The 15,604-nt window shown below is 41.5% G+C and overlaps 1 protein-coding gene across 3 annotated transcripts in view; it reads right to left on the bottom strand.

The window, feature by feature from the left end:
- ZC3H8 (zinc finger CCCH-type containing 8) overlaps positions 1 to 5,115 on the bottom strand; it is a 41,636-nt gene extending 36,521 nt beyond the window's left edge. For 2 of the 3 annotated variants that reach the window (XM_033175452.1, XM_033175453.1), the window contains exons 1-2: positions 4,906 to 5,115; positions 194 to 278 (exon numbers count right to left, since the gene is read on the bottom strand). In XM_033175452.1, coding sequence (XP_033031343.1) covers positions 194 to 278; positions 4,906 to 4,979 — 159 coding nt within the window. In that variant the 5' untranslated portion in view covers positions 4,980 to 5,115. The remainder of the gene's footprint in view (positions 1 to 193; positions 279 to 4,905) is intronic. The other variant, XM_033175455.1, reaches the window with a different exon arrangement.
- Positions 5,116 to 15,604: the final 10,489 nt, after the last annotated feature.

Genomic DNA, 15,604 nt, shown 5'->3' with positions numbered 1-15,604 from the left:
ATTTCTTTAAAAAGTATAACCAGGTTTCTTTGATTTAAGTAACTGGGTCCCGAATGCTGGTTAAAATGAGACAAGTAGGATCCTTCATTAATTTCTCATGTCCATTTCTATCTGTTTTTTCCTTTTTTGTTGTTCCATGTGAAACTGAGAAAAAAAAATGTGTTAACTTAAACAGTTGTCAACTTAATCTTACTTTTTTGGGAATTTGCTCATGCTCCAGTTTAATTTTCTCCTCTTGTGTTTCTTCAACTTCTGCATCATCTATTTCACCATCGATTCTGCAAAAATATCAAATAACACAAAAGGGTTTTTTCAACCGGAAGAGTTTATACCACAGTGTTACAATTCGCTGCTTTGGCTTGTCTTCACCTTATCCTCAAAGAAATTACAAATTCAAATTCTACACCAAATACTCCAGGTAATGTACAAAATGATGATGACCAATAAATGTCAATACATGTTTATGAATAACCTATAAAACTAAAATTTTAGATTATACCACCTTAATGTTCAAGCATTAGCAGCTATATAAATCATTCATTCATCCATCATTCCATTAATTCAACAGGCTCCAGGCCTTAGGCCCTGGACTACAACAGTGAAAAATACAGACCCTGTCACTGTCTTCTGAGAGCTTTCCATCTGCTTGGGAGAAAAAAATAAAGCTCTTTCAATATGGTATATGGTAAGTATAGGGGCATATACGCAGAACACAAACCAGACTTGGGGACCAGAGGCATTTAGAGCCTAAATGATACTTATGAGTTAGCCAACAAAGAGGAGAAAGGAATGCGAGGGAGAAGGGTATTTTAGGCAGAATGCAGAGTGCCTTTTGAGATTAGGAGCAAGACAAAAACACATTTAAGTGTAAAGACGAAAAAGAAGAACTGTTTTTAGACTTACAGGACTGAGAAGTTGACCATGCATATATACAACAGTCTGAGACAATTACTTGAGGATATTCCAGCGAAACTAAATATGAACCCAAGAGGGATGGGAAATAAAAGAAACTGGTGAACAAAGAAGCCAATAAAATGTATAGGTGTATCTAAATAATGGTTGATACTAGAGATACAGGGAGCTGAAGAAAATAGTGTCTTAGTAAGTGGTGACTACTGAACACAAGATTGGGAAAAGCTGTGAATTAAAATATGAGTTATACACCAGATAAAGGCAAGGAATTGGGCAACACGTCCCGTCTCAAGGAAACATGTTACAAAGGGAAAGCACTGACAGCACAAGTAGAATGTGAACAGTGGCTCTCTGGCTCTTCTTTCAACGTTACAGGAGCTCAGGCTTCACAGCTTTGTCCAATTCAACAGTTTACACTGACTCAGAGCTCCTGAGTTACATCCATCAGATGAGGTACCAACTTGTGAGCCTTCTACCGAAGCCACCATTACAAGAACCAAAAATCCCAAATACTTGTGAACCTTTATTGCTATAGTTTCCAGTAATGAATCACCTCATGGAGTAGGAGGCAACCTCTCCTTAGGCAGAGGAATAATGACGATAATGACCTCGATAGCAGTAACAGCATCAGCCAACACTTGAATGATGCTTACTCTGTGCCAGATGCTGCTCCATACACGTAATACTTATCACAAACAACAGTGTTATTACATACATACTAAAAGCCCATTTTATGGATGAGAAAACAATCACAGAAAGGATATGTAACTTGTCACAGAGCTAATACATGGTGGAGCTGAGATCTGAGCCCCAGCAGGCAGGCAGGGCTCCCAAGTATGTGCCCTACAATCACACTATTATTCAACACTGCCCATTCTAAATAGATGTCTACTTTCACTATGAAGGTCTACAATACTCAGCACTCATATTAAACCTACGAGCAGGATAGGACAGAGTTGACCACCTCTTCTGTGTAAAACATGTTCTTTACTTAGCTTCAGAGATAGTGGGCTCTTCTAATTTCTTCTTTCCTCACAGCTACAACTTCTTAGTCTCCTTTGTTGGTTCCTCATCTTCACAACTTTAAAAGTCAGTTCTCATCTCTTCTCTTCTTTGTCTATATTCTCATTCTAGGCTATCCCTTTCTATATCATCACTATGAATATCATCTGTATGTAGTTGATTTCAATATCCAAGTCTCCAATCCAAACCCCTCCTCTTAAAACCAAACAGAGCTAACTTCCTACTCAACATAACCACCTGAACATCTACTAGACACATGTAATCTTAAAACATCCAACACTGAACTCTTGCTCTTCTCTCTGAAGCCTAATCCTTCTTGCTATCTAAACTGGCAACGCCATCCCTCTCAAGATCCCCACCAAAACCTTAAAGTCAATCTTGATTCCTCTCTTACATCCCCATCCAATCTTGGAGGAAATCCCGTTTGTTCTATCTTCAGCATACCCACATTTGACCACTTCTTGCCACTAATACAACAATCCGAGCTGCTCTGGCACCCCTACATTCTACTCTCAACACAACTAGAATGACCCTGCTAAAATATTTCAAATGTCACTGCTGAAAAACCCTCCAATGGTCTGTTGTCTCATTCAGAGTAAAAGCCAAAGTCCTTATTTTGGCACCTACCAGTTACTCCATGATTGGGCTCCCATAACCCTACCCCAATACCTCGCAGACTTCCAAGTCCCTCTTACTCCATCCTAGGTGTCCTTCTGGCCACTTTGCTCCCCTAACCCAATCACACCAAGCTCACTTCCCCTGAGGACCTTTACACAGACTCTTCTCCACTCCTCTAGACTATGAAACCCCCTCACCTCCTTCAGGTCCCTACACAGGTTTTTAAAACTTACCAACGTTATCAGTGAGGCTTTCCTTATCTACCTTCTTAAAATATCTACACCCTCCCGGCGGGGCATGGTGGCTCACGCCTGTAATCCCAGCACTTTGGGAGACTGAGGTGGGTGGATCACGAGGTCAGGAAATCGAGACCATCCTGGCTAACATGGTGAAACCCCGTCTCTACTAAAAATACAAAAAAATTAGTCGGGTGTGGTGGCAGGCGCCTGTGGTCCCAGCTACTCCGGAGGCTGAGGCAGGAGAATGGTGCAAAAGCGAAAGGTGGAGCTTACAGCGAGCCGAGATCGCACCACTGCACCCCGGCCTGGGCAACACAGCAAGACTCTGCTCAAAAAAATAAAAATAACAAAATAAAAAAATCTGCCCCCTCCCTACCATCCCACCAGTACTTACTTTCCCCTTACCCTTCATTCATTTTCTCAGGGTATTTAAATACGATATATTTACGTAATGTTTTCTCCCTCTCCCCCAATAACGTAAATTCATTAGTACAGAAATTTTCATCTCTTGTTCATTTACCGCTATATCCCCAAAGCCATAGCAGGTGCTGAATACGATTTTTTGAATAAATGAGAAGTACTCCCATCAAAAATTACTAGGAAAAAAAACAGAAACCATATGAGAAAAGACTGATTCATTTGACTGGATAAAACAAAACCACAACATCCCCATTCCTTTATACACTGAAAAATAATGCCATAGGCAAAGACAAATGACAATTGGGAGTAAAGTACTCGCAGATAAGAGATCCTAGAATTTGAAAAAGATCAAAAAGAAGAAAAATGGGCAAATAATATGGACAGCTCACCATACTTCCATACCATCCTTCACCCATCATTTTGGCAAAATTCCAAGTGTCTTTTATGTATTGCAGTCAAGTTTTTGGGAATGGAATTTTTGTCCAATACACTTTCAAACTGATAGCTGTTGTTGGGATTTTTACATGTTATCTTTTTTTTTTTTTGGTGATGAATTCTTATGTATTTTACAACGTATCAATTAGTTCCAGTTATTTTTCTTAGTAAATTATATCATCTGCAAGTAATTAGAGTCTTTGTCTCTTTCCAATATTTATAGGCCTAATTTTATTTTAGTCATTTTGCATGAGAAGCTTGGTGATAAAATCATGGGTCCTGGACATAGTTTTTCCAACTTACACTGTGCAATCTCGGCAGGTTATTTAGCCTCTCCGTGCCTCATTTTCCCATTTGTAAAACAAAGACAGCATCATCTTCTCTTTAAGTTTGTTTTGAGGATTAAATGATTTCATGTAAAGCACGAGGTAAAGCTCTGGATGATCAGTTAAAATTTGAGATAGAGTGAACAGCTGAGCAATATCGAGAGGTAAAATCAACCATAATTGGAAATATATCTCAGTTGAGGGAAATAAAAGACGTAGGTTTAAGAACAAAGATAGTTTTTAGCATTTCAAATTCAAAGAATAAAAAGTGAATATCTGGGTGTAAGCACTATGCACTGCTCCAAAAATGAAATCTACAAATTAGGGCCATTTGACCAAAAGTCTCCTTTGCTTTTCCAACCTAATGGAAATATTAAGTCCAAATGATGTCTGTTGCTTTATTGTGGTCTTTAGGGTCTTTCCACGCCAATCAGTGGACTAACGGCAGAGTATTCCCTATTCTTTACCTTTTAATAAACTATGGTTTCGTCCTTTCTACAGAAAAGAGCCTAGCATGTGTCAGTGAAAAAGGTCAAATCAGTGTCCTTTGGGAGTTTACGGTCACGTGGAAACAGGCAACAATAGTAAAGACAGACGCTACCGGACCACAGAAGCGGGCTCCTAACTCGCTGCTGTGCAGAGAAAGGGGTGCATTCTGGAGCCTTCTCGCTTCCACCCCGCTCCCCCGCCCAGGCTCTCGGTAGCCCCGGTCGTGGCGGCCTACGCCTGAGCCCCGTGTTCAGCTTCTGCTCCCACCCGGACCCCGCACGACCTCTATAGGTCAGACGGTGGCGTCCGGCCGGCCCACGTGCTCCCCACGGGCTCCCCCGACTCGGCCCGGACGTGGTTCCGGACGGCCTCCAATCCAGAAGAACTAAGAGGCGGAGTCCCGCTGAGCCCTGCATTCAAAGGATGAAAAGATGTGGGATCACCTTTCGTCAGAGTCCGTGGCCGTTTTGCCGAGGGCCGGGTTAGGGGGTTTTGAGAAAAGATTCTCAAAATCCATGACCCAGACAGGTCCTCCCTTTCGCGAGCCGGGAAGCTACAGAGTAACAACCCGAGAGAGTGACAACTCGTACGCAACAAGACGGACCCACAGCCGCACCAGGGCCACAGGCTCCGCCCCGCGCAGCCCCACCCGCCCCGCACATGCGCCGAGCCGCCCTCCGCGGCTCTGTGCAAGCCCGCTCCCTCCCTGCCACCTTCGGCTCGGCTCTGCGCAGGCGCCGCCGTTGTTGCCTTTCCGTCGGCTTTTTCGTCCATTACCTCAGATAGTAGACTTTAATTAATTTATTTATTACTTATTTATTTATTTATTTTGAGACAGAGTCTATCTAGCTCTGTCGTCCGGGCTGGAGTGCAGTGGCATGATCTCGGCTCACTGCAACCTCCGCTTCCCGGGTTCAAGCCGGTCTCCTGCCTCAGCCTCCTGAGTAGCTGGGATTACAGGTGCGTGCTACCACGCCCGGCTAATTTTTGTATTTTTAGTAGAGACGGGGTTTCGCCATGTTGGTCATATTTTTAGTAGAGACGGGGTTTCACCATGTTGGCCAGGATGGTCTCGATTTCTTGACCTCGTGATCCACCCGCCCCGGCCTTCCAAAGTGCTGGGATTACAGGCGTGAGCCACCCCGCCCCGCCCCAGCCCAGAATTTTTTAAATGATTTGTTAGGATTCTGCTTTCACCTTGGTGAAAACTGTTCCATCAAAATCACAGTATTTACAAGGTATGGTAGTAACAGCTAGCATTTTTTCTGAGCACTCCACTACTATTCCTTAGAAATTGCGTTTCATATGTTAGCTAACTTAATCCTCACAACAGCCCTGTAAAAGATGTTCTATTACCATCCACATTTTTGAAATGAATAAGCAGATATGTAGTCTGGTAATGTAACTTGTAGGGTCTCTACAATTGAATGGGATTAAAATGAATACACAAGTAACCTCAAGACCAAAAAGTCCATTACAAAGTACCAAATACTAACAGGATTCAGAAGAGGGAAAAATTGCATCCAGTTGGGAAGGCTTCTTGAGAAGGGAGTATTTGGGCTGGGTCTTGAGATATTTCCATAGGAAAAGATAAAGTTAAGAGTAAATGGACATTCTAAGTAGAATTGTACTAAGGCAGGAAAATAGAGCATGCTGTTGCAGAACCGGGAATTGCTCAGTTTCGCTCAATGTAATGCCATTTAAGGCAATAGTAGAAAGGAAGGCGCAAACCCTAGGTTGGGCCAGTGATAGAGAACCTGACTTCTGTAAGTGAAGGGACTGATTCTTGGCATGAATCAGGATCCCTCTACCAATTAGTGAAGGGAACTATTTGAAACCAGATCTCTTCCCAGGGGAAATTCTACTTTCCTGTGTTGTTTATGTTATAGGCAATCACCTGTGGAACATGAATCATTACTAAAAATGGAGAGGAAAAAATGAATTAAGGAAACGAAAACTAGAATTACTCCCTTTTTAGCAGGAAGCACTATTATAGAACTCAAATGGTTACCATACACATTTTTTTATATAAAATGTCTAGCATACAGCAAAAGATAACCAGACACAAATGAAAATTCGATTAGCAGGTAAAAAGCAGCTAAAACATCTGACCTGCAAAGGCATCAGACACTAGCATTTTCAGACAAAGACTATATAAAAGGCTACATATGTTTGTGTTAGATTGATGCCAAAAATGGCCCCAAATTCTCCAACTTTCCCTGTATCCACGTCCTTTGCGGTGTGACTTTGCAGCTCCTCCCACAAAGAGGTAGGATCTATTTCACCTCCTCTTTAATCTAAGTTGACTTTGCCTGCTAGAACAGCTTGTTTTAGCTAGTAGAATGCAGAAGTGGCCTGCCAATACCAAGCCAAGGCCCCAAGAGGCTTTGTATGTGTCTGCTCTCTCTTCTATGCCTGCTTTCTTCAGGACAATAAGTTCAGGCTACCCTGCTGACGATAAGGGAGAGACATGTGGAAGATAAGGCAAATGGAGGAGAGTGAAAACACCCAGTCAACAGCTAGCAAAACACTAAAAGCAAAGCCTCCTAGGCAGCATACAGCTGAGCACACACATGATGGAGTCCTGCAGAGAACCGAAGACTCTCAGATGATCCCAGTCCAAATTACTAACCCACATTAATTGTGAGCTAAATAAACGGTTCCTGTTTTAAGTCACTAAGTTTTTAAGTAGTTTACTATATGGTAATATCTAACTAATAAAAAAGAAACTATAAAAAATCTCATCGAGGAACTGGGGAGAAGTAACCAAGTAGAACTTCTAGAAATAAAAAATATAATCCTGAAATTTTAAAAAATCAATGGATGGGGCCGGGTGCGGTGGCTCACACCTGTAATCCCAGCACTTTGGGAGGCCAACATCGGTGGATCACGAGGTCAAGATACAGAGACCATCCTGCCAACATGGTGAAACCCCGTCTCTACTAAAAATACAAAAATTAGCTGGGCGGGATGGCGTGCACCTCTAGTCCCAGCTACTCGGGAGTCTGAGGCAGGATAATCGCTTGAACCTGGAAGGCGGAGGGTGCAGTGAGCCGAAATCGCGCCACTGCACTCCAGCCTGGCGACAGAGTGAGACTCCATTTAAAAAAAAAACCAAAACAACAAAAACCAAAATCAGTGGATGGTGTGGTCATATTAAAATGTATTCAAAAATTCCTTAACACTTCTCCCTGCAAAAGGTGGAGACTTAGTCCCCTCTTCTTTAATGTGGATAGAATTTATTGATTTATTTCTAACAAATACAATGTGGCAAAAGTGATGATGCATGATTTGTGAGGTCATAAGAAGACATTGTAGTTTCTGCCTTATTCTCTTGAATTATCTGCATGAAGGGAAGTCAGTCACCATGTCATGAATCACTCAGGTGCCTGTGGAGAGCCAGCCATGTGGGTGAGGTACCTTGGAAACAGATCTCCCAGCACTAAGCAAGCCGGAAGACATCTTGGCAGCAATCCCATGAGAAACTGTGGGACAGAACCACCCAGCTAAGCAGCTCACAGATTCATGATCCACAGAGGATATAAGAAGATCAATGTTGGGCCAGTTGTGTCGTCTCATGCCTGTAATCCCAGCACTTTGGGAGGCTGAGGCAGGTGGATCACCTCAAGTCAGGAGTTTGAGACCAGCCTGGCCAACACGGTGAAACCCCATCTCCACTAGAAATACAAAATTAGCTGGGCGTGGTGGCGCATGCCTGTAGTCCCAGCTACTTGGGAGGCTGAGGCAGGAGAATCGCTTGAACCCGGGAGGTGGAGTTTGCAGTGAGCCTAGATCATGCCATTGCACTCCATGGGCAACAAGAATGAAACTCCATCTCAAAAATAATAATAATAATAATAAAGAAGATCAATTTTTTTTAAACCACAAAGTTTTAGCTAATTTGCTATCCTGTATAGCAATAGATAAGTGAAATTCCCTATTACTATAAAGCAGCTGGCCTAAACATAAAATTATCATATGACCCAGCAATTCCACTCCTAGGTATATACCCAAAAGAATTGAAAATGGACTGAAACATATATTTGTACATTCATGTTAATTGCAGCATTATTCACAATAGCCAAAAGGTAGAAACAAACCAAGTGTGCATCCACTGATTAATGGATAAATAAAACGTGATACACACATAGGATATTATTTATCCATAAAAAGGAATGATGCTCTGATACATGCTGTCAGAACTGAATTTTGTATCCTGGCTGAACTTTGAAAATAGTATGCTAAGTTAAATAAGTCAGGCACAAAAGGACAAATATTGTATGATTCCACTTATACGAAATATGTAGAATAGAGAACTGTATAGAGACAGACAGTAGATTAGAGGTTACCAGGGACTGAGAGGGGGTGAAATGGGGAATTGTTGCTTAAAAGTGACAGAATTTCTGTTTGAGGTGATGGGAAAGTTTGGAAATACATAATGGTGATGGTTGCACAACAATGTGAATGTAACTAATGTCACTGAATTATACACTTAAAAATGGCTACAATTGCTCACTCCTGTAATCCCAGTACTTTGGGAGGCCAAGGTGGGTGGATCATCTGAGCTCAGGAGTTCGAGACCAGCCTGACCAACATGTCTCTACTAACAATCGAAAAATTAGCCAGGCAAGGTGGCAGGTGCCTGTAATCCCAGCTACTCGGGAGGCTGAGGCAGGAAAATCGCTTAAACCTGAGAGGCGGAGGTGAGTAGGTGGTAGTGAGCTGAGATGGTGCCATTGCACTCCAGCCTGGGCGACAGAGTGAGACAGAGTGAGACTCCATCTCAAAAAAAAAAAAAAAAGGTTGAAATGGCAAATTTTATATTTCTTTTACCAAAATAAAATAAAGCAGCTGACATGTTAAAATGGTGAAATGGCCTGTGATAACTCAGTTGCAGTATGAGCTAGGTATAATACCTCATGAGTATGTGCTATAAATCAGCAATCACCAATACGTGGTGCTGTTTCTCCCATAGCCGGGAGACATGGGGTCTGGGAATCAAAGCTTGCAAGGGGGGGTAGATCCTCTCTGTATTATTCCTAGTGATGCCCTAGAATAATGTTTGCTTCCTATCTCCACGACTTTGGGCTCTGCTGGTTTAGAGCAGACTTTTTCAACCTCAACATTACTGTCATTTCAGCCTGGATAATTGGGAACAGTCTTGCGCACTGTAGAAGGCTTGGCGGCATCCCTGGCCTCTACCGCTAGATGTCAGTAGCTGCTGTTCCCTCGTTGTGGCAACTCAAAATGTCTCCAGACATTACCAAGTGTCCTCTTGGGGGAGCAAAATCTTCCTCACTTGAGAACCACCGGTGTAGAGTTAATCCCGAAAGTAGGAATGTTTGCCTCAAGGAGCATGACAATGAGTCCATTAAACTTGAGGTTGAGACTGCCGTTTGGCCACCTGGGGTTCCTCATGCTAGGGAATTAACAGGTAAAGAAGGGGCTTATTGTATTGGCAGGGGTGATTAATCCTAACTAACAAGTTATCCTGACTACACAGTGAAGTTAAGGAAGAGTATGTCTAGAATGCAGATGATTTCCCAGGCAGGGGACTAAGTAATCCTATGTTCCATGATTGAAGTTAATAGAAAACACCACCACCACAGGCAGCACTGAAAGTGCCCCAAACCCTTCAGGCAAACCACCTGTTATCAAGAAGGAGGGTACTTGAGCGTAAGTTGTGGTGGTCCTTGGTCTTTTCAACAAAGAATTAGACAAAACTCACAAAGTGACAAAGGAATGAAACACAGGAACGAAGCAGCAAAAGCAGGCATGCATTAAAGCGAGAAAGCACTCCAAAGGGTGGGAATGGGCCAGAGCAAGCAGCTCAAGGGCCCAGTTGCAAAGTTTTCCAGGTTTTAAGTACTCCTTTTGAGGTACCTATAGATGAAGGATTTGGTCTCTGGCTAATTAAAGTCTGAGGTGTATTGGCACCCTATGTAGATGAAGCGATGGTCCCTGCTAGGCCCTCAGCCAATCCAGGGCACTTTCCTTTTCCATCTGAGATGTGGTAGAGGGGAGAGAGTTGTAGGGAGAGTAGCCTTTGATCCTTTGCTATTCTGGTGTGAGGAGATGGGGGGGGGGTTCCTTTTGGTTCAGCTTTAGGATATTTACTAATATCAAGTAATTGGCCTTAGGGTCCCTTCCCCCAGACCCAGGTGTTTTCCTTTTGATCCAGCTTTGGGAAGTCAGCGTGAATTGGCCTCAGATTCCCTGCCCCGAGACCTTGGTGTTTTTCCTTGATTCAGCACGAATTGGCCTTAAGTTCCCTGCCTCCAGACCCTATTCTCCTGCCTCACACCCAGCAAGGAGTCAAGACCAGCTTGGGAGAGCAGAGAATATGGCAAAGGGTGGGAGCAGAAGGTGGTTGTACAAGTATCAGCTGCAACTGATACAGGAGCTTAAAAGAAATTGTTTAGGCTGTTAATGAGGGTAAGAGAGTCCTCAGTAAGGTTTCCCTTTTAATAAAAAAGCAGCTCCAAAATCATTTCTTTTCTAACAAAGAGCAGCCTGAAAAATCAAGCAGCAGATATAGAAAAGCAAGCTAGAACCTTGCAGAGGTAAATGCCGGCAGCTGTGCCAATAGAAAAGGGCTACCTAGGAGCCAGGCATATCCAACATGGAGGCTGTATCTTTCCTTTTCTTTGTCACCACATGTATAGTCAGGGAACAGGCAACATGGCGCCAGTCACGTACCAAACCCATCTGCATAATCAAAAATTAGGGTGAGGTTGCTACCTTCTTCAAGCACCACATAAATGGCACACCTGGTCCGACCAATCCTTTGCACCCTGTGTAAATCAGATACCACCTCCTCAAGCTCATCTATAAAACCACCCACATCTCTCCCTGAACCTGGAAATTTTGGGGACCCCTTCCTCTGCACAAGGCAGCTTTTCTCTTTCTTTCACCTATTAAACTTCTGCTCTTAAACTCAGTCGTTGTGTGTCTGCATCCTTGATTTCCTTGGCATGAGGCAATGAACCTCAGGAATTACCCCAAACGAATGATGCTGCTTCCCAACTACGTGACCAGTAGCAAAAATGATTGCAATATTTATGAATATTTCATTCTTAATTTGATATAAATTTGTGGAAATATGGGTGTAGAAATACACACACATAGACACACACACACACACATATATTTAAAATTTTCCCTTCTACTATTCCCCTCCCATCTGACACAAAATATGTTAATAGTTAACTTTATATCTCGTTTAAGTTATGGGATATAAAAGGAGGGATGTGACTGAGCTAAAAGAAGAATTCAAAGAAGAATGAACATCACCCAAAAGTGAAAAAGGTACGTTTTATCCTTTCTTGGGAAAATGGGTAGCATGTTTTTGGTTGAATGGGGGATTGTTGCATCATGTTAGGCTGAGGCATGACTTTGCTATTGCTTTTATCTGAAAACTAAATATGGGTTAAAGAGACATTTACAGGTACCTAGTTAAAAAGTGTATACTTGGGCCAGGCACAGTGGCTCACGCCTGTAATCCCAGCACTTTGGGAGGCTGAAGTGGGCGGATCACGAGGTCAGGAGATCGAGACTATCCTGGCCAACATGGTGAAACCCTCTCTCTACTGAAATACAAAAAATTAGCCAGGAATGGTGGCAGGCTCCTGTAGTCCTAGTTACTCAGGAAGCTGAGGCAGGGGAATCACTTGAACCCGGGAGGCAGAGGTTGCAGTAAGCCAAGATCGTGTCACTGCACTCCAGCCTGGTGACAGAGCAAGACTCTGTCTCAAAAAAAAAAAAAAAAAGTGTATACTTGGTGATTTTGTAACATGTCATCTTAGGGTATACTTGGTGATCTTGTAACATGTCATCTTAGCTAGGCTAACCCATGTTTTCCAGGATTCTTACCCTGCATTTTTCTAGTTAGAGTGAACCACAAGATAGATTTTGCATAAAATTTGGGAGGTGGAAGTAAAACAGCAGCCATATTGCTTTTTACATTCGGGAGGTCAGTGAAGGGGCAGAAGATGCTATTGCAATTCATGCACATTGTTGTTTACTAGTTTGCCTTGTTGATATGGGACAGCAACAAGACCTGATATAACTCACCCCAGATCCTCCTTCAGATTTTCTAAATTCTGGGCCAAGCATGTCTTTAGTTCCATGATAAAGGGCTCAAGATTCTCCTGCACAACGCCTACATCATTAAAGTACAGCAGACTAAGACACTAATACAGGTTATGGTTTATGCTCAGGGATTCTAGTTTGTCCTCATTCTCCCCACTTTACATCCAACTTCCCTTCCTGAATATGTGCCTTGTAGATTTTAAAAGTTTTTTAGACAAGGTCTTGCTCCATCAGTGGCAAAATTATAGCTCACTGCATTCCCATGGGGTGTCACTATGTTGCCCAGACTGGTTTCAAACTCCTGGTGTCAGCAATCCTCCTACCTCATCCTCCCAAAGTACTGGGATTACAGGCATAAGCCACTGTGCCTGGCCCCACCTTATAGCTCTGAAGCTCCAATATCAGACAAGATCTTTACAGACTGTTTTAAACAGCTCCCACAATTGCATAAGGTCAAATCCCTGTAAATCTAGCTAGCTATCATCTGTCATCTATCTATTTATCTTCTACTGATTCTGATTATCCGATTAGACTTTGAGTAATAAGATGGCATTAATAGAGTAGACAGGGTTTAAAAGAAAATTGTGAACTGGAAGATAAGTCAGAAGAAATTATCCAGAGTACATCGTAGAGAGACTGCCACCCCAAAAAAGGGAAGTTACAGAAGAGATTATTATAAAAACATAAATAATAGATTTAAATGTCTAACATATAACTAATAATAATTATAAGAAGAGAAGAAAAAAAGAATGAGGAGGAGGACATATTTGAAAAGAAAAGACTGGCCGGGTGTGGTAGTTCACGCCTGTATTCCCAGCACTTTGGGAGACCGACACAGGTGGATCTCTTGAGGTCAGGAGTTCAGGACCAGCCTGGCCAACATGGTGAAACCCTGTCTCTACTAAAAATACAAAATAGCCAGGCATGGGGGCTCACACCTGTAATCCCAGCTACTCGGGAGGCTGAGCCAGGAGAATCACTTGAACCCAGGAAGTGGAGGTTGTAGTGAGCCAAGATTGTGCCACTGCACTGCAGCCTGGGTGACAGAGCAGGACTCTGTCTTAAAAAAAAAAAAAAAAGAAAGAAAGAAAGAAAGAAAGAAAAGGCTGAGACTTTGAGACTTTTCCTTTCCAAATTGTTGAAACTCACCAATTTACAGATCAATACATTAAACAAATACTATGCAGGATAATTAAAAGAAATCCAGACTAAGACACACCATACTGAAACTACAGAAAAGCAGAGAAAATATGTAAAGTAGCCACAGAAAAGTTTTAAAAGTTTACCTTCAGAATAATGACAATTAGACTGCCAGCTGTCTTCACAGCAGCAACAAGGGAATCCAGAAGACAATAAAATTGTATCTTCAATAAATTGAAAGAAAATAAAACTTCCGAACTAGAATTCTATACTTTGAAACTATATTATTCAAAAATGGAGGTGATCTATAAGACATATTTAGGAAAACAAAAACAGAGAGGTCACTATGAGCAAATTAGGAGAATTCTGAATAAATTTAGAAATTAGAAAGAATGAATTTGATAGCAGCAAATCTCAGGTGAAAGGTCTGAGTTATAAGAAAAAAACGGAGAATGAAGAAACTGATCATTCTAAGTAAATATTTAGTGAATAGAACAATATTACTAAGGTATTTGGTGGTTAAAATTTATATATATTGGGATTTCTGGTTCTGGGTAACATAGTAAAAGCACACTATATCCCCTGAATATAGGTTTACCTAGATAGGATGCATGGAATTGTTTGAAGACTCTAGAAAATAATTAAAGGAGGCATACTGGTGATGAAAATGAGAATTCAAAGTACCACTGAAATAGTGTTAAGTTTTTAATTTTCTTTTTTCTGTGGTCCTCCTGCCACTAAGCCCAGACATAGGTACAATTGCAAACGTGTGCAGAAGTGGGGCTAACTGAAGCTCAAGCTTTCTGGTTGGACAACCAAAAAATAAAGCTTCAGGGACCTGAAAAATTTCTAGGAGACCATAATGAAGAAGGGGCCTACAAAAGTGACATCATAAATTTCTGAACCCCTGGGCTTACCACTGAGTTGTGCATGCATAGATCTGATCATAGTCGGCATGCCAAAGACTTTTGAGAGTTGAATAGACATAATTCATCCATGTCCTGACTGGTCCCTGGTAGTACAGATCTAAGATTCAAATAGCATTGCAAAGGCATTCAGTTGAACAGGCACTGGAATCACAGTGGGTAGAAATCGAGGCCTGAACCTAACCAGGTCTATTACCTATAAAAACAAAAACATAAACATTCTGCATAAGATTTAACTAAGATTTAACAGAGGCTTTATAGCATATTATTATTCCTAATCTCCAGGATACAATTCAAACTTATTTGGCATACGAAGAATCAGGAAAATCTCAAATTGCCTGGGAAAAGACAATCAACAAATGCCAAAGCTGTGATGACTTATATGTTGGAATTATCTGACAGACTTCGAAACAGCTCTTTATAAAAGTGCTACACTAAATGCCCTTGAAACAAATGGAAAAAGTAGAGCATCTCAGTAAAAAAAGAGAAGACATAAAGAAGAACCAAATGGAATTTTGAGAACTGAAAAATATAAAAACTAAAATTAAAAACTCAATGAATATTCAAAGACACAATAAATAAATCAAATATGGAATATCCCAAAATGTTAAAGCAGAAAAGAAAAAAATAGAAGAGCAACAAGAGAATGAATAGAAAAAATGTTAAAGATAGACTTAAAATCAAACATATTAATAGGTACATTGAATGCAAGTGGGATAAATTTACCAAATAAAACAAAGGGGTTGTCAGAATGAATAAATATGATCCAGCTATGTGTTCTCCACAAGAAACTCATTTTATTTTACTTTATTTTATTTTATTTTATTTGTTTATTTTTTTGAGATGGAGTTTCGCTCTTGTCACCCAGGCTGGAGTGCAGTGGCACAATTTCATCTCACTGCAACTTCCACCTCTCAAGTTCAAGGGATTCTCCTGTTTCAGCCTCCTGAGTAGCTGGGATTTCAGGCGCACTCCACCATGCCCG

The sequence above is a fragment of the Trachypithecus francoisi genome, unplaced genomic scaffold, assembly GCF_009764315.1.
Source record: "Trachypithecus francoisi isolate TF-2019V2 unplaced genomic scaffold, Tfra_2.0 Lachesis_group17, whole genome shotgun sequence".
Classification (NCBI taxonomy): Eukaryota; Metazoa; Chordata; class Mammalia; order Primates; family Cercopithecidae; genus Trachypithecus; species Trachypithecus francoisi.
Note: the sequence above shows the minus strand (reverse complement) of the source record. Positions and strands in the feature narration are given on the sequence as shown.